General features: G+C 47.1%; 1 protein-coding gene across 1 annotated transcript in view; it reads right to left on the bottom strand.

The window, feature by feature from the left end:
- The window catches only part of PDE8A (phosphodiesterase 8A), a 223,458-nt gene that overhangs the window by 87,347 nt on the left and 112,428 nt on the right, over nt 1–23,683 (bottom strand). Inside the window, exon 3 of the mRNA XM_038767010.1 lies at nt 11,042–11,098. Coding sequence (XP_038622938.1) covers nt 11,042–11,098 — 57 coding nt within the window. The remainder of the gene's footprint in view (nt 1–11,041; nt 11,099–23,683) is intronic.

Here is a 23,683-nt window from a genome sequence, read left to right as displayed (position 1 = left end):
CGCTTAATAAATGCCATCATTATTATTATTATTATTAAGCTTGTTGTGGGCAGGGAATGTGTCTGTTTATTGTATTGTACTCTTCCAAGAGCTTACTACAGTGCTCTGCACATGGTAAGTGCCCAATAAATAATAATGATGGCATTGATTGCTTACTATGTGCAGAGCACTGTAGTAAGCGCTGGGGAGGTTACAAGGTGATCAGGTTGTTCCACGGGGGGCTCACAGTCTTAACCCCCATTTTAGAGATGAGGGAACTGAGGCCCAGAGAAGTGATGTGGCTTGACTTGTCCTCTGGTCTGTAAGCACTTAGAACAGTGCTTTGCACATAGTAAGCGCTTAATAAATGCCATCATCATTATTATTATTATTATTAAGCTTGTTGTGGGCAGGGAATGTGTCTGTTTATTGTATTGTACTCTTCCAAGCGCTTACTACAGTGCTCTGCACACGGTAAGTGCCCAATAAATAATAATGATGGCATTGATTGCTTACTATGTGCAAAGCACTGTTCTAAGCACTGGGGAGGTTACAAGGTTGTTCCACGGGGGCCTCACAGTCTTCATCCCCACTTGACAGATGAGGGAACTGAGGCCCAGGGAAGTGAAGTGACTTGCCCAAAGTCACACAGCTGACAATTGGTGGGGCTGGGATTTGAACCCGTGACCTCTGACTCCAAATAATAATAATAATAATAATAATAATAATAATAATAATAATAATAATGGCATTTATTAAGCGCTTACTATGTGCAAAGCACTGTTCTAAGCGCTGGGGAGGTTACAAGGTGATCAGGTTGTTCCACGGAGGGCTCAAAGTCTTCATCCCCATTTGACAGATGAGGGAACTGAGGCCCAGAGAAGTGAAGTGACTTGCCCAAAGTCACACAGTTGACAATTGGTGGGGCTGGGATTTGAACCCGTGACCTCTGACTCCAAATAATAATAATAATAATAATAATGGCATTTATTAAGCGCTTACTATGTGCAAAGCACTGTTCTAAGCGCTGGGGAGGTTACAAGGTGATCAGGTTGTTCCACGGAGGGCTCAAAGTCTTCATCCCCATTTGATAGATGAGGGAACTGAGGCACAGAGAAGTGAAGTGACTTGCCCAAAGTCACACAGCTGACAATTGGTGGGGCTGGGATTTGAACCTGTGACCTCTGACTCCAAATAATAATAATAATAATAATAATAATGGCATTTATTAAGCGCTACGTGCAAAGCACTGTTCTAAGCGGCGGGGAGGTTACAAGGTGATCAGGTTGTCCCACGGGGGGGGGCTCACAATCTTAATCCCCATTTGATAGATGAGGGAACTGAGGCCCAGAGAAGTGAAGTGACTTGCCCAAAGTCACATGGCTGGCAATTGGTGGGGCTGGGATTTGAACCCGTGACCTCTGACTCCAAATAATAATAATAATCATAATAATAATAAAGGCATTTATTAAGCGTTTACTATGTGCAAAGCACTGTTCTAAGCGCCGGGGAGGTTACAAGGAGATCAGGTTGTCCCACAGGGGGGCTCACAATCTTAATCCCCATTTGACAGATGAGGGAACTGAGGCACGGAGAATAATAACACTGATGGCTTTATTACTCTATTTATTTATTTTACTTGTGCATATTTATTCTCTTTATTTTATTTTGTTAATATGTTTGGTCGTCCGTCTCTCCCTTCTAGCCTGTGAGCCCGCTGTTGGGTAGGGACCGGCTCTAGATGTTGCCGACTTGTCCTTCCCAAGCGCTTAGTCCAGTGCTCTGCACACAGTAAGCGCTCAATAAATATGACTCACTGAATGAATATTGAGCGCTTACTATGTGCAAGGCACGGAAAGGCCATTGAGCTACGACTGACCGACCGACTGACTGACTCGGGGTCACCCGGCGGGCCAGTGGCCGAGTCAGGTCCTTCCGACTCCCCATTCCGAACTTTAATCTGCTAGGCCTTGCTGCTTCTCCCGCTGAGCTGAATCATCATCATCATCATCAATCGCATTTATTGAGCGCTTACTATGTGCAGAGCACTGTACTAAGCGCTTGGGAAGTACAAATTAGCAACATATAGAGACAGTCCCTACCCAACAGTGGGCTCACAGTCTAAAAGGGGGAGACAGAGAACAAAACCAAACATACTAACAAAATAAAATAAATCATCATCACCATCAATTGTATTTATTGAGCGCTTACTATGTGCAGAGCACTGTACTAAGCGCTTGGGAAGTACAAATTGGCAACATATAGAGACAGTCCCTACCCAACAGTGGGCTCACAGTCTAAAAGGGGGAGACAGAGAACAAAACCAAACATACTAACAAAATAAAATAAATCATCATCACCATCAATCGTATTTATTGAGCGCTTACTATGTGCAGAGCACTGTACTAAGCGCTTGGGAAGTACAAATTGGCAACATCTAGAGACAGTCCCTACCCAACAGTGGGCTCACAGTCTAAAAGGGGGAGACAGAGAACAAAACCAAACATACTAACAAAATAAAATAAATAGAATAGATATGTACAAGTAAGATAAATAAATAGAGTAATAAATATGTACAAACATATATACAGATATACAGGTGCTGTGGGGAAGGGAAGGAGGTAAGATGGGGGGGAGCTGATCCCGACATTGTGCCCCTGCTGCTCCCTCTGCGCTGATCGCCATTCCCCGGAATCCCGTGGCGTTCCCATTCCCAGACTCAGGGTTCCAGCCCGGCCGGACGCTTCTGTTTTACAGGGAAGCAGCGTGGCTCGGTGGGAAAGAGCCCGGGCTTTGGAGTCAGAGGCCGTGGGTTCAAATCCCGGCTCTGCCAACTGTCATCATCATCCTCAGTCGTATTTATTGAGCGCTTACTGTGTGCACAGCACTGTAGTAAGCGCTTGGGAAGTCCAAGTTGTCAACATATAGAGACAGCCCCTACCCAACAGTGGGCTCATGGTCTAAAAGGGGGGGCTCACAGTCTAAAAGTCTAAAACAAAACATATTAATGAAATAAAAGAAATAGAATAAATATGTACAAGTAAAATAGAGTAATAAATATGCACAAACATTAGAGAAGCAGCGTGGCTCATTGGAAGGAGCCCGGGCTTTGGAGTCAGAGGTCATGGGTTCAAATCCCAGCTCCGCCAATTGTCAGCTGGGTGACTTTGGGCAGGTCACTTCACTTCTCCGGGCCTCAGTGACCTCGTCTGTCAAATGGGGATGAAGACTGTGAGCCCCCCGTGGGACAACCTGATCACCTTGTAACTTCCCCAGCGCTTAGAACAGTGCTATGCACATAGTAAGTGCTTAAGTGAGTGCTTAATAAATGCCATTATTATTATTATTATTATTATTATTATTATTACCCCAGTGCTTAGAACAGTGCTTGGCATGTAGGAAGCACTTAACAAATACTATCATTAGTATTATTATTATACTTAGTATAATAATTTATCAAATGCTTACAATAGGCAGAGCACTTTACTGAGCACTGGAAAAGAATTCACAGGCACCCTGTAACCTCCCCAGTGCTTAGAACAGTGCTTTGCACATAGTAAGCGCTTAATAAATGCCATTATTATTATTATTATTACCCCAGTGCTTAGTTTGATGCTTGGCACACAGTAGGCACTTAATGAATGCCACAATTATCAGGCAGTCTCCGTTCATTCATTCAATCGCACTTACTGTGATCCCCCCCCGTGGGACAACCTGATCACCCTGATCACCCTGTAACCTCCCCAGCGCTTAGAACAGTGCTTTGCACATAGTAAGCGCTTAATAAATGCCATCATTATTATTATCATTTGGAGTCAGAGGTCACGGGTTCAAATCCCAGCTTCACCAACTGTCAGCTGTGTGACTTTGGGCAAGTCACTTCAATTCTCTGGGCCTCAGTTCCCTCATCTGTCAAACGGGGATGAAGACTGTGAGCCCCTCTGTGGGACAACCTGATCACCTTGTAACCTCCCCGGCACTTAGAACAGTGCTTTGCACATAGTCAGCGCTTAATAAATGCCATTATTATTATTACTATTATTTGGAGTCAGAGGTCACGGGTTCAAATCCCAGCCCCACCAATTGTCAGCTGTGTGACTTTGGGCAAGTCACTTCACTTCTCTGAGCCTCAGTTCCCTCATCTGTCAAATGGGGATGAAGACTGTGAGCCCCCCGTGGAACAACCTGATCACCCTGTAACCTCCCCAGCGCTTAGAACAGTGCTTTACACATAGTAAGCGCTTAATAAATGCCATCATTATTATTATCATTTGGAGTCAGAGGTCACGGGTTCAAAACCCAGCTTCACCAACTGTCAGCTGTGTGACTTTGGGCAAGTCACTTCAATTCTCTGGGCCTCAGTTCCCTCATCTGTCAAATGGGGATGAAGACTGTGAGCCCCCCGTGGGACAACCTGATCACTTTGTAACTTCCCCAGCGCTTAGAACAGTGCTTTGCACATAGTAAGCGCTTAATAAATGCCATTATTATTATTATTATAATCATATTAATTATAATTAATAATAATAATAATTATTATTATTCCCAGCTGGACACAAAGGCCCCAGCACTGCATCCCGCCGCCTGCCCCGAGCTGGGTTTGTTTCTGCCCTTGGGTTTGGGAGGCCCGTTTCCGGGACCGGCTCTTCCTGAAGGTTGGGTGGGGGAGGAGGGGCAGATATTAATAGAAATAATAATAATAATTGTGGTATTTGTTAAGCACTTACTATGTACCGGGCCCTGTGGATAGAGCACGGGCCCGGGACTCAGAAAGACCAGTCTTCTAGATTGTGAGCCCGCCGTTGGGTAGGGACCGTCTCTATGTGTTGCCGACTTGTACTTCCCAAGCGCTTAGTCCAGTGCTCTGCACACAGTAAGCGCTCAATAAATACGATTGATTGATTGATTGACCTGGATTCTAATCGCGGCTCTGCCGCTTGTCTTCCACTTCTCTGGGCCTCAGTTCCCTCACCTGGAAAATGGGGATTACGATGCAGGGAACGTGTCTACCGACTCTGTTATATTGTACTCTCCCAAGTGCGTGGTACGAGAAGCGCTACGCGATCAGGTTGTCCCACGGTGGGGCTCACGGTCTTAAACCCCATTTTACAGATGAGGGAACCGAGGCCCAGAGAAATGAAGTGACTTGCCCAAAGTCACCCAGCTGACAGTCGGTGGAGCCAGGGGGAGAAGCAGCGTGGCTCAGTGGAAAGGGCCCGGGCTTTGGAGTCAGGGGTCGTGGGTTCGAATCCTGGCTCCGCCACATCATCAATCATCATCAATCGCATTTATTGAGCGCTTACTGTGTGCAGAGCACTGGACTAAGCGCTTGGGACGTACAAGTTGGCAACATAAAGAGACAGTCCCTACCCAACAGTGGGCTCACAGTCTGTGTGTGACCTTGGGCAAGTCACTTCACTTCTCGGAGCCTCAGTGGCCTCATCTGCAAAATGGGGATGATGACTGTGAGCCCCAAGCGGGACAACCTGATCACCTTGTATCCCCCCAGCACTTAGAACAGTGCTTTGCACATAGTAAGCGCTTAACAAATGCCATTATTATTATTATTATTATTATTATTATTATTATTATTACAGAGCTTGGCACGCCAAGAATGCTCAATAAATACGATTGATTGATTAAGATGGTGAGCCCCATGTGGTACAGGAACTTTGTCCAACCTGATTATCTTTTTTTTTTCTTGGTGGTTAAGCGACTAGTGTGTGCCGGGCACTGTACTATGCACGGGAGAAGATCTAAACTAATCAGCTTGAACCCAGTCCCTGCCCACGTGGGGCTCACCCTCTTAATCCCCATTTTACAGATGAGGGAACCGAGGCCCAGAGAAATGAAGTGACTTGCCCAAAGTCACCCAGCTGACAGTTGGTGGAGCCAGGTGGAGAAGCAGCGTGGCTCAGTGGAAAGAGCCCAGGCTTTGGAGTCAGGGGTCGTGGGTTCGAATCCTGGCTTCGCCACATCATCATCATCATCATCAATCATATTTACTGAGCGCTTACTGTGTGCACAGCACTGGACTAAGCGCTTGGGAAGTACAAGTTGGCAACATAAAGAGACAGTCCCTACCCAACAGTGGGCTCACAGTCTGTGTGTGACCTTGGGCAAGTCACTTCACTTCTCGGAGCCTCAGTTGCCTCATCTGCAAAATGAGGATGATGACTGTGAGCCCCAAGCGGGACAACCTGATCACCTTGTATCCCCCCAGCGCTTAGAACAGTGCTTTGCACATAGTAAGCGCTTAACAAATGCCATTATTATTATTATTATTATTATTATTACAGTGCTCGGCACACAAAGAATGCTCAATAAATACGATTGATTGATTAAGATGGTGAGCCCCATGTGGTACAGGAACTTTGTCCAACCTGATTATCTTTTTCTATTCTTGGTGGTTAAGCGACTACTGTGTGCCGGGCACTGTACTATGCATGGGAGAAGATCTAAACTCATCAGCTTGGACCCAGTCCCTGCCCACGTGGGGCTCACACCCTCTTAATCCCCATTTTACAGATGAAGTAACCGAGGCCCGGAAAAGTGAAGTGACTTGACTTGCCCTCTAGCCTGTTAGCTCGTTGTGGGCGGGGACTGTGTCTGTTTGCTGTCGCCCTGTCCTCTCCCAAGCGCTTAGTACAGTGCTCTGCACACAGTAGGCACTCAATAAATACGATTTACCGACTGACTGACCCAAGGCCACACAGCAAACAAGGAGCTAAGCAATCAATCAATCAATCAATAATATTTATTGAGCGCTTACTATGTGCAGAGCACTGTACTAAGTGCTTGGGAAGTACAAATTGGCAACATATAGAGACAGTCCCTACCCAACATTGGGCTCACAGTCTAAAAGCAGAGATGAGACGTCCTCCTGACTCTTGGGCCTGGGCTCTCTCAATCAATCAATCGATCAATCGTATTTATTGAGCGCCTACTGTGTGCAGAGCACTGTACTAAGCGCTTGGGAAGGTGGCAACATATAGAGACGGTCCCTACCCAACAGTGGGCTCACAGTCTCCCCTTGGCTACGCTGCTTCTTGATTCCCTTCTAATTGCCCAGCGGTCAGTGCAGTGCCTGGAACATAGTAAGTGCTTAACAAATTCCATCCAAAAAAAAAAGATAATCAGGATGGTCCCGCATGGGACAGCGTAGCTCAGTGGAAAAGAGCCCGGGCTTTGGAGTCAGAGGTCATGGGTTCAAATCCCGGCTCTGCCAACTGTCAGCTGGGTGACTTCGGGCAAGTCACTTCGCTTCCCTGGGCCTCGGTTCCCTCATCTGTAAAATGGGGATGAAGACTGTGAGCCCCCCGTGGGACTGTGAGCCCACTGTTGGGTAGGGACTGTCTCTGTATGTTGCCAATTTGTACTTCCCAAGCGCTTAGTACAGTGCTCTGCACATAGTAAGTGCTCAATAAATACAATTGATGATGATGATGACAACCGGATCACCTTGTAAGCTCCCCGGCGCTTAGAACAGTGCTTTGCACATAGTAAGTGCTTAATAAATGCCATCATTGAGGGGCTCACAGTTTTAACAAATATAATTGAAAAAAAAAAAGAGATGGGAAGCCAGGCCCCAATCAATCAATCAATCAATCGTATTTATTGAGCGCTTACTGTGTGCAGAGCACTGGACTAAGCGCTTGGGAAGTACAAGTTGGCAACATATAGAGACGGTCCCTACCCAACAGTGGGCTCACAGTCTAAATGAAGCCAGAAGCCAGACCCCAGATCCCAGACCCGAGAAGCGGGGTGGCTCAGTGGAAAGAGCCCGGGCTTTGGAGTCAGAGGTCACGGGTTCAAACTCCGGCTCCGCCAAGTGTCAGCTGTGTGACCTTGGGCAAGTCATTTAACTTCTCTGAGCCTCAGTTACCTCCTCTGTAAAATGGGGATTAAGACTGCGAGCCCCACGTGGGACAACTGGATCAACTTGTAACCTCCCCAGCGCTTAGCACAGTGCTTTGCACATAGTAAACGCTTAATAAATGCCATTATTATTACTATTATTATTATTATTCTCTGAGCCTCAGTTACCTCATATGTAAAATGGGGATTAAGACTGCGAGCCCCACGTGGGACAACTGGATCACCCTGTAACCTCCTCAGTGCTTAGCACAGTGCTTTGCACATAGTAAACGATTAATAAATGCCATCATTATTATTATTCTCTGAGCCTCAGTTACCTCATCTGTAAAATGGGGATTAAGACTGTGAGCCCCACGTGGGACAACCAGATCACATTGTAACCTCCCCAGAGCTTAGAACAGTGCTTTGCACATAGCAAATGCTTAGTAAATGCCATCATTATTATTATCATTATTCTCTGAGCCTCAGTTACCTCATATGTAAAATGGGGATTAAGACTGTGAGCCCCATGTGGGACAACCAGATCACGTTATAACCTCCCCAGCGCTTAGCACATAGTATACGCTTAATAAATGCCATCATTATTATTATTATTCTCTGAGCCTCAGTTACCTCACATGTAACCCTCTCTTGACCCCACCTCACCTTCTAGTTATCGTCCCATATCCCTCCTACCATTCCTTTCCAAACTCCTTGAACGAGTTGTCTACACGCGCTGCTTAGAATTCCTCAACAACAACTCTCTCCTCGACCCCCTCCAGTCTGGCTTCCGTCCCCTTCATTCCACGGAAACTGCGCTCTCAAAGGTCACCAATGACCTCCTGCTTGCCAAATCCAACGGCTCCTACTCTGTCCTAATCCTCCTCGACCTCTCAGCTGCCTTTGACACTGTGGACCACCCCCTTCTCCTCAACACGTTATCTGACCTTGGCTTCACAGACTCCGTCCTCTCCTGGTTCTCCTCTTATCTCTCCGGTCGTTCTTTCTCAGTCTCTTTTGCAGGCTCCTCCTCCCGCTCCCATCCCCTTACTGTGGGGGTTCCCCAAGGTTCAGTGCTTGGTCCCCTTCTGTTCTCAATCTACACTCACTCCCTTGGTGACCTCATTCGCTCCCACGGCTTCAACTATCATCTCTACGCTGATGACACCCAGATCTACATCTCTGCCCCTGCTCTCTCCCCCTCCCTCCAGGCTCGCATCTCCTCCTGCCTTCAGGACATCTCCATCTGGATGTCCGCCCGCCACCTAAAGCTCAACATGTCGAAGACTGAGCTCCTTGTCTTCCCTCCCAAACCTTGTCCTCTCCCTGACTTTCCCATCTCTGTTGACGGCACTACCATCCTTCCCGTCTCACAAGCCCGCAACCTTGGTGTCATCCTCGACTCCGCTCTCTCATTCACCCCTCACATCCAAGCCGTCACCAAAACCTGCCGGTCTCATCTCCGCAACATTGCCAAGATCCGCCCTTTCCTCTCCATCCAAACCGCTACCCTGCTAATTCAAGCTCTCATCCTATCCCGTCTGGACTACTGCACTAGCCTTCTCTCTGATCTCCCATCCTCGTGTCTCTCTCCACTTCAATCCATACTTCATGCTGCTGCCCGGATTATCTTTGTCCAGAAACGCTCTGGACATATTACTCCCCTCCTCAAAAACCTCCAATGGCTACCGATCAATCTGCGCATCAGGCAGAAACTCCTCACCCTGGGCTTCAAGGCTCTCCATCCCCTCGCCCCCTCCTACCTCCCCTCCCTTCTCTCCTTCTCCAGCCCAGCCCGCACCCTCCGCTCCTCCACCACTAATCTCCTCACTGTACCTCGCTCTCGCCTGTCCCGCCATCGACCCCCGGCCCACGTCCTCCCCCGGGCCTGGAATGGCCTCCCTCTGCCCATCCGCCAAGCTCGCTCTCTTCCTCCCTTCAAGGCCCTGCTGAGAGCTCACCTCCTCCAGGAGGCCTTCCCAGACTGAGCCCCTTCTTTCCTCTCCCCCTCGTCCCCCTCTCCATCCCCCCGTCTTACCTCCTTCCCTTCCCCACAGCACCTGTATATATGTATATATGGTTGTACATATTTATTACTCTATTTATTTATTTATTTATTTATTTTACTTGTACATTTCTATCCTACTTATTTTATTTTGTTGGTATGTTTGGTTCTGTTCTCTGTCTCCCCCTTTTAGACTGTGAGCCCACTGTTGGGTAGGGACTGTCTCTATGTGATGCCAATTTGTACTTCCCAAGCGCTTAGTACAGTGCTCTGCACATAGTAAGCGCTCAATAAATACGATTGATTGATTGATTGATTGATGTAAAATGGGGATGAAGACTGTGAGCCTCACGTGGGACAACCGGATCACGTTGTAAACTCCCCAGCGCTTAGCACATAGTAAACGCTTAATAAATGCCATCATTATTATTATTATTCTCTGAGCTTCAGTTACCTCATCTGTAAAATGGGGACTAAGACTGTGAGCCCCATGCAGGACAACTGGATCACACTGTAACCTCCCCAGCGCTTAGCACATAGTAAACGCTTAATAAATGCCATCATTATTATTATTATTCTCTGAGCCTCAGTTACCTCACATGGAAAATGGGGATGAAGACTGCGAGCCCCACGTGGGACAACCGGATCACCCTGTAACCTCCCCAGCGCTTAGCACAGTGCTTTGCACACAGTAAGCGCTTAAGAAATGCCATTATAAATAAATAAAATAAAATAAATGCTATTAAAAAAAAGAAAAGCTGGGGCGGGGGGAGGGAGAAGGCCTGAACCCTCAGTACCACACCTGTAGACGGGGTCTACAACTGTCCTACATTGGGAGGACACACACTCCCTGGGTATCTCCCCAGAGGAAGCCCACGGGGGGCTTGCATAGGCCGAGCCCTTCCCAATCCCTCCTCCTGGATGAGTGGGAGAATCCCATTCCTCGAACCCGTGTCTGCGCGCAGCCCAACTTGTACCTATCTATTCTATTTATTTTATTTTGTTAGTATGTTTGGTTTTGTTCTCTGTCTCCCCCCTTTTAGACTGTGAGCCCACTGTTGGGTAGGGACTGTCTCTATACGTTGCCAATTTGGACTTCCCAAGCGCTTAGTACAGTGCTCTGCACAGAGTAAGCGCTCAATAAATACGATCGATGATGATGATGATGATCCGGGGGCCCGGGGGGGGTCCGCTCGTTACCTGAAGCTGGTCTTGGTGGAACCTCATGGGCCCGAACTGCACATCCGCCGCCGCTGCCTGTGAGGAAGAGGAGGAAGAGGAGGAAGAGGAGGGAAAAACCGGTCAACTCCAACGAAAGAGTCCCCTCGCCCCCCTGCCCCGTGTCAATCAATCAATCAATCAATCAATCAATCGCATTTATTGAGCGCTTACTATGTGCAGAGCACTGTACTAAGCGCTTGGGAAGTACAAATTGGCAACATATAGAGACGGTCCCTACTCAACAGCGGGTGTCCTGACGACTTGACACCCATCCGCGTGTTCTGTTTTGTCGTCCGTCTCCCCCTTCTAGACTGTGAGCCCGTTGTTGGGTAGGAACCATCTCTATATGTCGCCGACTTGGACTTCCCAAGCGCTCAGTACAGTGCTCTGCACACAGTAAGTGCTCAATAAATACGATTGAATGAATGAATGAATCAGGGTCAGGATCACTGAGAGACTGGGGGGAAAGGGAATAATAATAATAATAATAATAGTGATGGCATTTGTTAAGCGCTTACTATGTGCAGAGCGCTGTTCTAAGCGCTGGGGGGGATACAAGGTGATCAAGTTGTCCCACGTGGGGCTCACAGTCTTAATTCCCATTTTACAGATGAGGGAACTGAAGCTCGGAGAAGTGAAGTGACTTGCCCAAGGTCACACAGCAGACGTGGCTATTTATTTTATTTCGTTAGTATGTTTGGTTTGGTTCTCTGTCTCCCCCTTTTAGACTGTGAGCCCGCTGTTGGGTAGGAACCATCTCTATATGTCGCCAACTTGGACTTCCCAAGCGCTCAGTACAGTGCTCTGCACTCAGTAAGCGCTCAAGAAATATGATCGGATGAATGAATGAATCAGGGTCAGGGGCTGGATCACTGAGAGACTGGGGGGAAGGGAATAAGAATAATAATAATAATAATAATAGTGATGGCATTTGTTAAGCGCTTACTATGTGCAGAGCACTGTTCTAAGCGCTGGGGGGATACAAGGCGATCAGGTTGTCCCCCGTGGGGCTCAAAGTCTTAATTCCCATTTTACAGATGAGGGAACTGAGGCTCGGAGAAGTGAAGTGACTTGCCCAAGGTCACACAGCAGATGTGGCTATTTATTTTGTTTCGTTAGTATGTTTGGTTTTGTTCTCTGTCTCCCCCTTTTAGACTGTGAGCCCACTGTTGGGTAGGGACTGTCTCTCTATGTTGCCAACTTGGACTTCCCAAGCGCTTAGTACAGTGCTCTGCACACAGTAAGCGCTCAATAAATACTATGATGATGATGATGTGGCGGAGCCGGGATTCGAACCCATGACCTCTGACTCCAAAGCCCGGGATGTTTCCAATGAGCCACGCTGCTTCTCTTCTGTTCTGTTCTGCCCCTCACCGCGTTTTTTTTTTTTAAATGGTATTTGTTAAGTACTTACTTGCACTGTATTAAGCACTGGGGTAGACACAAGCTCATCGGGTTGGACACAGTCCCTGCCCCACAAGGGGCTCACAGTCTTCACCCCCATTTCCCAGATGATGGAACCGAGGCCCGGAGAAGTGAAGCGACTTGCCCAGCGTCTCAGGAGGACAAGTGGCGGGGCCGGGATTAGAACCTAGGCCTGGGCTTTAACAAATAGGCCACGCTGTTTCTCATGATCATAATAATAATGACGATGGCATTTATTAAGCCCTTACTATGTGCCAAGCACTGTTCTAAACGCTGGGGAGGTTACGAGGCGATCAGGTTGTCCCATCATCATCATCATCAATCGTATTTATTGAGCGCTTACTGTGTGCAGAGCACTGGACTAAGCGCTTGGGAAGTCCAAGTTGGCAACATCTAGAGACGGTCCCTACCCAACAGTGGGCTCACAGTCTAAAAGGGGGAGACAGAGAACAAAACCAAACATACTAACAAAATAAAATGAATAGAATAGATATCTACAAGTAAAATAAATAGAGTAACAAATATGTACAAACATATATACATATATACAGGTGCTGTGGGGAAGGGAAGGAGCCCACGGTGGGGCTCACAGTCTTAATCCCCATTTTCCAGATGAGGTAACTGAGGCCCAGAGAAATGACTTGCCCAAAGTCACCCAGCTGACAATTGGCGGAGCTGGGATTCGAACCCATGACCTCTGACTCCAAAGCTTCTCCCCTTGGACCGCTCCTGCCTCAGATCCCTGGGGACTGGCCGGCGGAAGGAGTCAGAGGATCTGGGTTCTAAATGCCCTACTGAGAGCTCACCTCCTCCAGGAGGCCTTCCCAGACTGAGCCCCCTCCTTCCTCTCCCCCTCCCCATCCCCCCCACCTTACCTCCTTCCCCTCCCCACAGCACCTGTATATATGTTTGTACAGATTTATCACTCGACTGATTTACTTTACTTGTACATATTCATTCTATTTATTTTGTTAATACTTGTCCATATCTATTACTTCCCAAGCGCTTAGTCCAGTACTCTGCACACAGTAAGCGCTCAATAAATACGATTGATGATGATCTATTCTATTTATTTTATTTCGTTAGTATGTTTGGTTTGGTTCTCTGTCTCCCCCTTTTAGACTGTGAGCCCACTGCTGGGTAGGGACTGTCTCTATATGTTGCCAACGTGGACTTCCCAAGTGCTTAGTACAGTGCTCTGCACACAGTAAGCGCTCAATAAATACGATTGATTGATTGACTGATTAAACCAGAACAATCTAACAGGCACATTCCCTGCCCACAACGAGTTTAGAATCTGTGGGGGGTGGAGGGTGGGACAGACAAAAATACATAAATGAATAACAGTGTGCAGAGCACTGTACTAAGCGCTTGGGAGAGTAAACCAGAACAACAGGCACATTCCCTGCCCACAACGAGTTGAGAATCTGGGGCGGGGGGGAACGGACGGGACAGGCATTCTCTACAAGTTTCCAACTTGTACTTCCCAAGCGCTTAGTACAGTGCTCTGCACACAGTAAGCGCTCAATAAATACGATTGATTGATGGATGGACATAAGTAAGTGACAGATACAGACCTAAGTGGTGTGGGGCTGGGGGGAGGAAGAAAGGGAGTGAGTCAGGGCGAGGCAGAAAGGAGTGGGAGAAGAGGAAAGGCCTCAAAGGACCTCGTTTGGGGTCGGAGTGAGGTGACTGAAGAATCCTGCATTTTGGAGCCTCGTGTTGTCAATCAATCAATCAATCAATCAATCAATCAATCGTATTTATTGAGCGCTTACTGTGTGCAGAGCACTGGACTAAGCGCTTGGAAAGTACAAGTTGGCAACCTATAGAGACAGTCCCTACCCAACAGTGGGCTCACAGTCTAAAAGGGGGAGACGGAGAACAAAACCAACCATACTAACAAAATAAATAGAATAGATATGTACAAGTAAAATAAATAGAGTAATAAATATGTACAAACATATATACATATATACAGGTGCTGTGGGGAAGGGAAGGAGGTAAGATGGGGGGATGGAGAGGGGGGCGAGGGGGAGAGGAAGGAAGGGGCTCAGTCTGGGAAGGCCTCCTGGAGGAGGTGAGCTCTCAGTAGGGCCTTGAAGGGAGGAAGAGAGCCCCCCCATCCCTATAAATAATTATTAGACTCTGAGTCCGTAGCAAATGCCCCTGCCTCTCCAGGGTGCGGGGTCAGAGAGGTGGCATGAGAATGGAGAGACGGAAGCGTCCCGCTTCCCTGTGCCCCCCCACTACCACCCCCCAGGAATACAGCCCGGGCCTGGGAGTTGGACGATCACGGATCCTAATCCCAGATCCGCCCTTTGTCTGCTGGGTGACCTTGGGCAAGTAACTTCACTTCTCCGGACCTCAGTTCCCTCATCTGGAAAATGGGGATTGAGACTGTGAGCCCCCTGTGGAACGGGGACTGTCCCACCCGATTGGCTTGAATCAACCCCTGGGCTTAGTACAGTGCCTGGCACATACTAAGTGCTTAACAAAGACCAAGATTATCATTATTATTATCACCACCCACTTAAATCACATGGAAGGGCCCAACGCTAAAGCCCTGTGGCTCTCTGCAGTGCACTTGGACAGTCTGGTGAGGAAACCTTCATACGCCTGGGGGGTCGAGGGTGGGGCTTTCTAAGGAACGAGAAAATCATCATCATCATCAATCGTATTTATTGAGCGCTTCCTTTATTGAGCGCATGAGAAAATCCCATGCCAACCCTTTCTCCCCCTCTTCTGCCCAAGTGCCGGGCAAACGCCGGTCTCCATGGCAACTCAGGCCTCAGCCCCCGCTGAGGGGCTCTACGGACTTTCTCGGGAAATGATCCGCTCCGTCAATAACGAAACGCGGAGCACACACTGGCGACGGAGGGATTTTGGGGGTGGCGGGGGACGGTGCTCATTTTTAAAGCCAAGTGGCTTCATCCCTCAGTCCCTGGATCGGACTTCCGGGAAAGCCTGCAGATGCTAAATGGCCCTAATAGAGCCTACTGGAAAGCGCACGGGCCTACGAGTCGGAGGACCTGCTTTTTTTTTCTTTTGTTAATAATAATAATAAAAATCAATCAATCAATCGTATTTATTGAGCGCTTACTGTGTGCAAAGCACTGTACTAAGCGCTTGGGAAGTCCAAGTTGGCAACATCTAGAGACGGTCCCTACCCAACAGTGGGCTCACAGTCTAAAAGAGTGGGCTAATGGCATTTACTAAGCGCTTACTATGTGCAACACACTGTTCTAAGCGCTGACAGGCTACAAGGTAACCAGGTTGTCCCATGTGGGGCTCACAGTCTGAATCCCCAATCAAACAATCAATCAATCGTATTTATTGAGCACTTACTGTGTGCAGAGCACTGGACTAAGCGCTTGGGAAGCCCAAGTTGGCAACATATAGAGATGGGCCCTACCCAACAGTGGGTTCACGGTCTAAAAGGGGGAGACAGAGAACAAAACCAAACATACTAACAAAATAAAATAAATAGAATCGATATGTACAAGTAAAATAAATAAATAAATAGAGTAATAAATCTGTACAAACATATATCCATATACACAGGTGCTGTGGGGAAGGGAAGGGGGTAAGATGGGGGGGATGAAGAGGGGGACGAGGGGGAGAGGAAGGAAGGGGCTCAGTCTGGGAAGGCCTCCATTTTCCAGATGAGGTAACTGAGGCCCAGAGCAGTGAAGTGACTTGCCCAAAGTCACACAGCTGACAACTGGTGGGGTCGGGATTGGAACCCGTAACCTCTGACCCCAAAGCCCGGGCTCTTTCACTTACTGTGTGCCAGGCTCCGGGGTCGATACAAGCTAATCAGGTTGGACACAGTCCCTGTCCCACACCGGGCTCACAGTCTTCATCCCCATTTTCGCTCTCTGTTGGATTTGAGGAGGCAGGACGGGGGCGTGAGATCGGCGGCGAGATAGACGAGATGGTCTTAGTACAGTGCTTAGTACAGTGCTCTGCACACAGTAAGCGCTCATTAATACGATTGATTGATTGATTGATTGGGATGGAGGCACAGTGGGTAGGATGGCATTAGAGGAGCGAAGTGTGCCAGCTGGGTTGTAAACAAGTGTGTCAGCTATCAAGCAAAAACGCCCCACTACCGGCTTCAAAGCCATCCCCTCGCCCCCTCCTACCTCACCTCCCTTCTCTCCTTCTCCAGCCCAGCTCGCACCCTCTGCTCCTCTGACGCTAATCTCCTCACCGTTCCTCGCTCTCGCCTGTCCCGCCATCGACCCCCGGCCCACGTCATCCCCGGGGCCTGGAATGCCCTCCCTCTGCCCATCCGCCAAGCTAGCTCTCTTCCTCCCTTCAAGGCCCTGCTGAGAGCTCACCTCCTCCAGGAGGCCTTCCCAGACTGAGCCCCTTCCTTCCTCTCCCCCTCGTCCCCCTGTCCATCCCCCCATCTTACCTCCTTCCCTTCCCCACAGCACCTTTATATATGTATATATGTTTGTACATATTTCTTTTACTCTATTTATTTATTTATTTATTTTATTTGTACATATCTATTCTATTTATTTTATTTTGTTAGTATGTTTGGTTTTGTTCTCTGTCTCCCCCTTTTAGACTGTGAGCCCACTGTTAGGGACTGTCTCTATATGTTGCCAATTTGTACTTCCCAAGCGCTTAGTACAGTGCTCTGCACATAGTAAGCGCTCAATAAATACGATTGATGATGATGATGATGATTGACCCCCAGCCCACATCCTTCCCCTGGCCCGGAATGCCCTCCCTCCGCACATCCGCCAAGCTCGCTCTCTTCCTCCCTTCAAAGCCCTGCTGAGAGCTCACCTCCTCCGGGAGGCCTTCCCAGACTGAGCTCCCTTTTTCCTCTCCTCCTCCCCACCCCCCCCGGCCCTACCTCCTTCTCCTCCCCACAACCCCTGTATATATGTTTGTACAGATTTATTACTCTATTTATTTTACTTGTACATATTTACTACTCTATTTTGTTAATGATGTGCATCTAACTTTAATTCTATTTATTCTGATGACTTGACACCTGTCCACATGTTTTGTTTTGTCGTCTGTCTCCCCCTTCTAGACTGGGAGCCTGTTGTTGGGTAGGGACCGTCTCTATATGTTGCCAACTTGTGCTTCCCAAGCGCTTAGTACGGTGCTCTAAGGTAAGAGAAGCAGCGTGGCTTAGTGGAAAGAGCCCCAGCTTGAGAGTCAGAGGTCGTGGGTTCTAATCCCGGCTCTGCCACTTGTCAGCTGTGTGACTTCAGACAAGTCACTTTACTTCTCTGGGCCTCAGTTACCTCATCTGTAAAATGGGGATTGAGACTGTGAGCCTCATGTGGGACAACCTTGTATCTACCCCAGCGCTTAGAACAGCGCTGGGAAGGGAGGCCTTCCCAGACTGAGTCCCCTCCTTCCTCTCCCCCTCCCCACAGCACCTGATATATATATTTGTACGTATTTATTACTCGTTATTTATTTTACTTGTACATACTCATTCTATTTATTTTATTTTGTTAACACGTTTTGTTTTGTTGTCTGTCTCCCCCTTCTAGACTGTGAGCCCGCTGTTGGGTAGGGACCGTCTCTATATGTTGCCGACTTGGACTTCCCAAGCGCTTAATACAGTGCTCTGCACACAGTAAGCGCTCAATAAATACTATTGAATGAATGAATGAGATTGAATATATATGTATATATATATATACACCTGTATATATGTATATATGTTTGTACATATTTATTTCTCTATTTATTTTACTTGTACATATCTATTCTATTTATTTTATTTTGTTAATATGTTTGGTTTTGTTGTCTGTCTCCCCCTTTTAGACTGTGAGCCCACTGTTGGGTAGGGACTGTCTCTATATGTTGCCAATTTGTACTTCCCAAGCGCTTAGTACTATGCTCAGCACATAGTAAGCGCTCAATAAATACGATTGATGATGATGATGTGAGCCCACTGTTGGGTAGGGACTGTCTCTATAGGTTGCCAACTTGTACTTCCCAAGCGCTTAGTACAGTGCTCTGCACAAAGTAAGCACTCAAGAAATACGATTGATTGATTGAATGAATGAATGAATAAATAAATACGATTGATTGAATGAATGAATGATAAGGCCTAGGCTGATGCCGCGCATGCGCTTTAGAGAACGAGCGCGGCCCCGGGCCCCTCACGCCTCGGCCGCGCACGCGCGTTACAGCGCGAGGTCAGAATACGATTGAATGTATGAATGAATGAATGATAAGGCCGAAGCTGATGCCGCGCATGCGCTTTAGAGACCGAGCGCGGCCCCAGGCCCGCGCACGCGCGTTACAGCGCGAGCTCAGCCTCTGCCTGCCCGCCTCGGGCCGTTCACGCTGCGCATGCGCTTTAGAAGGCGAGCGCTGCCTCCGGCCCCCCCCCCAACTGTTCGGGCCGCGCATGCGCGCTGGGTCCAAGGGGGCCTGAGATTCATTTATTCATCCAATCGTATTTATTGAGCGCTTACTGTGTGCAGAGCACTGTACTAAGCGCTTGGGAAGTACAAGTTGGCAACATCTAGAGTCGGTCCCTACCCAACAGTGGGCTCCCAGTCTAGAAGGGGGAGACAGACAGAAAAACAAAACATGTGGACAGGTGTCAAGTCATCTGAACAAATAGAATTAAAGCTAAATGCACATCATTAACAGAATAGATAGAATAGTAAATATGTACAAGTAAAATAGAGTAATAAATCTGTACGAACATCTATACAAGTGCTGTGGGGAGGGGAAGGAGGTAGGGCGGGGGGGATGGGGAGGAGGAGAGGAAAAAGGGGGCTCTGAGATGCACAGGGAGAATAATAATAATAATAATGATGCCATTTATTAAGCAATTACTATATGCAAAGCACTATTCTAAGCGCTGGAGAGGTTACAGGGTGATCAGGTTGTCCCGCGGGGGGCTCACGGTCTTCATCCCCATTTTACAGATGAGGTAACTGAGGCCCAGAGAAGTGAAGTGACTTGCCCAAAGTCACACAGCTGACAATTAGCGGAGATGAGATTTGAACCCATGACCTCTGACTCCAAAGCCCAGGCTCTTTCCACTGAGCCATGCTGCTTCTCGTGGAGAAAAGGCCTCCGCGAGCCTCCCTCATGTGTGAGGGAATGGTGGAAGATGGCGGAGTGGCCACAGTTATTCATTCATTCAATTGTATTTATTGAGTGCTTACTGTGTGCAGACCACTGTACTAAGCGCTTGGGAAGTACAAATTGACAACATATAGAGACGGTCCCTACCCAACAACGGGCTCACAGTCTAGACGGGGGAGACAGACAACAAAACAAAACATGTGGACAGGTGTCAGGTCATCAGAAAAAATAGAAGCAAAGCTAGATGCACATCATTAACAAAATAAATAGAATATGTACAAGTAAAATAAATAGAGTAATAAATCTGTACATACTTATTATAAACAGGTGCTGCGGGGAGGGGAAGGAGGTAGGGCAGGGGGGATTGGGAGGAGAGAGGAAAAAGGGGGCTCAGATGCACAGGGAGAATAATAATAATGATGGCATTTATTAAGCACTTACTATGCACAAAGCACTGTTCTAAGTGCTGGGGAGATTACAAGGTGATCAAGTTGTCCCACGGGGGGCTCACAGTCTTCATCCCCATTTTACAGATGAGGTAACTGAGGCCCAGAGAAATTAAGTGACTTGCCCAAATTCAGGCAGCTGACAAGTGGCGGAGCCGGGATTTGAACCCGTGACCTCGGACTCCAAAGCCCGGGCTCTTTCGACTGAGCCACGCTGCTTCTCAAGCAATATCCCTGCTGACATCCCAAGTTTGTCCTCCAAAACCAACCGGCTCAGATAAACAGCGCCAGGGCCAGCTTGGGAAGGGATAAGACTCGCCCCTCTCCCTCGCTTTTCCCCTCCTGAGGCCTTGAGGGAGAAGGCTGAATGTTTGTATTTCAGAAACCACAGGGACCTTTATTTTATTTTACTTTATTATTTTATTTTTATTTTATTTTTATTTTATTTTGTTAGTATGTTTGGTTTTGTTCACCGTCTCCCCCTTTTAGACTGTGAGCCCACTGTTGGGTAGGGACTGTCTCTATATGTTGCCAATTTGTAGTTCCCAAGCGCTTAGTACAGTGCTCTGCAAACAGTAAGCGCTCAATAAATACGATTGATGATGATGATGATGACCTTTACTTATTTTATTTTATTATTTACTTATTTTATTTTATTTTATTTTTATTTTATTTTGTTACTATGTTTGGTTTTGTTCTCTTGTCTCCCCCTTTTAGACTGTGAGCCCACTGCTGGGTAGGGACTGTCTCTATATGTTGCCAACTTGTACTTCCCAAGCACTTTGTACAGTGCTCTGCACACAGTAAGCGCTCAATAAATGCGATTGATGATGATGACCTTTATTTATTTTATTTTATCATTTTATTTTATTTTATTTTGTTAGTATGTTTGGTTTTGTTCACCGTCTCCCCCTTTTAGACTGTGAGCCCACTGTTGGGTAGGGACTGTCTCTATATGTTGCCAATTTGTAGTTCCCAAGCGCTTAGTACAGTGCTCTGCAAACAGTAAGCGCTCAATAAATACGATTGATGATGATGATGATGACCTTTACTTATTTTATTTTATTATTTACTTATTTTATTTTATTTTATTTTTATTTTATTTTGTTACTATGTTTGGTTTTGTTCTCTTGTCTCCCCCTTTTAGACTGTGAGCCCACTGTTGGGTAGGGACTGTCTCTATATGTTGCCAACTTGTACTTCCCAAGCACTTTGTACAGTGCTCTGCACACAGTAAGCGCTCAATAAATGCGATTGATGATGATGACCTTTATTTATTTTATTTTATCATTTTATTTTATTTTATTTTGTTAGTATGTTTGGTTTTGTTCTCCGTCTCCCCCTTTTAGACTGTGAGCCCACTGTTGGGTAGGGACTGTCTCTATATGCTGTCAATTTGTACTTCCCAAGCGCTTAGTACAGTGCTCTGCAAACAGTAAGCGCTCAATAAATACGATTGATGATGATGATGATGACCTTTATTTTATTTTATTATTTTATTTTATTTTTATTTTATTTTGTTAGTATGTTTGGTTTTGTTCTCCGTCTCCCCCTTTTAGACTGTGAGCCCACTGTTGGGTAGGGACTGTCTCTATATGTTGCCAATTTGTACTTCCCAAGCGCTTAGTACAGTGCTCTGCAAACAGTAAGTGCTCAATAAATACGACATGATGATGATGATGACCTTTATTTATTTTATTTTATTATTTAATTTTATTTTATTTTTATTTTATTTTGTTAGTATGTTTGGTTTTGTTCTCTGTCTCCCCCTTTTAGACTGTGAGCCCACTGTTGGGTAGGGACTGTCTCTATATGTTGCCAACTTGGACTTCCCAAGCGCTTAGTGCAGTGCTCTGCACACAGTAAGCGCTCAATAAATACGATTGATGATGATGATGATGATGCTTTGGGGTGGGCAGGTGAGGGGACAGCGATTCTGCATCCCTGTCACAGCCAAGAGGACTTGGTTTCCAAAGAGCTGAAGCGGCGGGGCCTAGTGGAAAGAGCTCGGGAGTCAAGGGGTCTCAATTCGAATCCCTGGGCAAGTCACTTAATTTCCCTGGGCCTTACTTTCCACATCTGCAGAATGGGGATGAAACAATCTGTTCTCTCCTCCTAGACTGGGAGCTTCATGAGGGGCAGGGACTGTGTCCAATTGGATTATGTTTCATCTCAGCGTGGCTCAGTGGAAAGAGCCCGGGCTTTGGAGCCAGAGGTCAGGGGTTCAAATCCCAGCTCTGCCAACTGTCAGCTGGGTGACTTTGGGCAAGTCACTTCACTTCTCTGGGCCTCAGTTCCCTCATCTGGAAAATGGGGATGAAGACCGCGAGCCCCCCGTGGGACAACCTGATCACCTTGTAACCCCCCCGGCGCTTAGAACAGTGCTTTGCACATAGTAAGCGCTTAATAAATGCCATCATTATTATTAGTATTATTACCCCAGCGCTTAGAACAGTGCTTGGCATGTAGGAAGCACTTAACAAATACTATCATTAGTATTATTATTATACTTAGTATAATAATTTATCAAATGCTTACAATAGGCAGAGCCCTTTACTAAGCACTGGAAAAGAATTCACAGGCACCCTGTAACCTCCCCAGTGCTTAGAACAGTGCTTTGCACATAGTAAGCACTTAATAAATGCCATTATTATTATTATTATTATTACTCCAGTGCTTAGTTTGATGCTTGGCACACAGTAGGCACTTAATGAATGCCACAATTGTTATAAGGCAGTCTCCATTCATTCATTCAATCGCATTTATTGAGCATTTACTTTGTGCAGAGCACTGTACTAAGCGCCTTCTCCACGGGAGGTGGGGTTAGGGGGGAGGGCGGTCCGCCCCTCAGGACTCGGAAAAAGTAAGAACAGTGGTCTGCGAGAGACCCAGCCCCACAGTCGATCGATCCGTCGTAGCTATTGACCGCTTACTTTGTGCAGAGCGGTACGACAGAGTTTGTGCATACGTTCCCTGCCCACAACGAGCTTACAGTCTAGAGGGGGAGACAGACATTAATTGAAATACAGAAATGACAGTACGGACATAAGGGCTGTGGGGTTGAGGGAGAGGAGAAGAAAGGGAGCAAATCCAAGTGCGAGGGTGACAAAAAAGGGAGTGGGAGAAGAGGACATTAGGGATTAGTCAGGGAAGGCCTCCTGGAGGAGATGGGCCTTTAATAAGGCTCGGAGTGGAGGGAGGTAATGTTATGTCAGATATGACATCATCGATGTTATGTCAGAGAAGCAGCGTGGCACAGTGGAAAGAGAAAGGGCTTGGGAGTCAGAGGTCATGGGTTCTAATCCCGGCTCCGCCACAAGTCTGCCGTGTGACCTTGGGGAAGTCCCTTAACTTCTCTGAGCCTCAATTACCTCATCTGCAAAATGGGGATGAAGACTGTGAGCCCACCGTGGGACAACCCGATCACCTTGTATGTAAGCACCCAATAAATACGATTGATGATGATGACAGTACAGTGCTTAGTACTGTGCTCTGCACACAGTAAGCGCTCAATAAATACGATTGATTGTATCCCCCCCGGCGCTTCGAACAATGCTTTGCATATAGTAAGCACTTAACAAGTGTCATTATTAGTATTATTACAATTCAGCAACAGATAAGAGACAATCCCTACCTTGGAGACGGGCTCACACCACAG

This window comes from Tachyglossus aculeatus, chromosome 26, assembly GCF_015852505.1.
Source record: "Tachyglossus aculeatus isolate mTacAcu1 chromosome 26, mTacAcu1.pri, whole genome shotgun sequence".
NCBI lineage: Eukaryota > Metazoa > Chordata > Mammalia > Monotremata > Tachyglossidae > Tachyglossus > Tachyglossus aculeatus.
The sequence above is the reverse complement of the archived record's forward strand: the minus strand, read 5'-3'. Positions and strand labels throughout refer to the sequence as shown.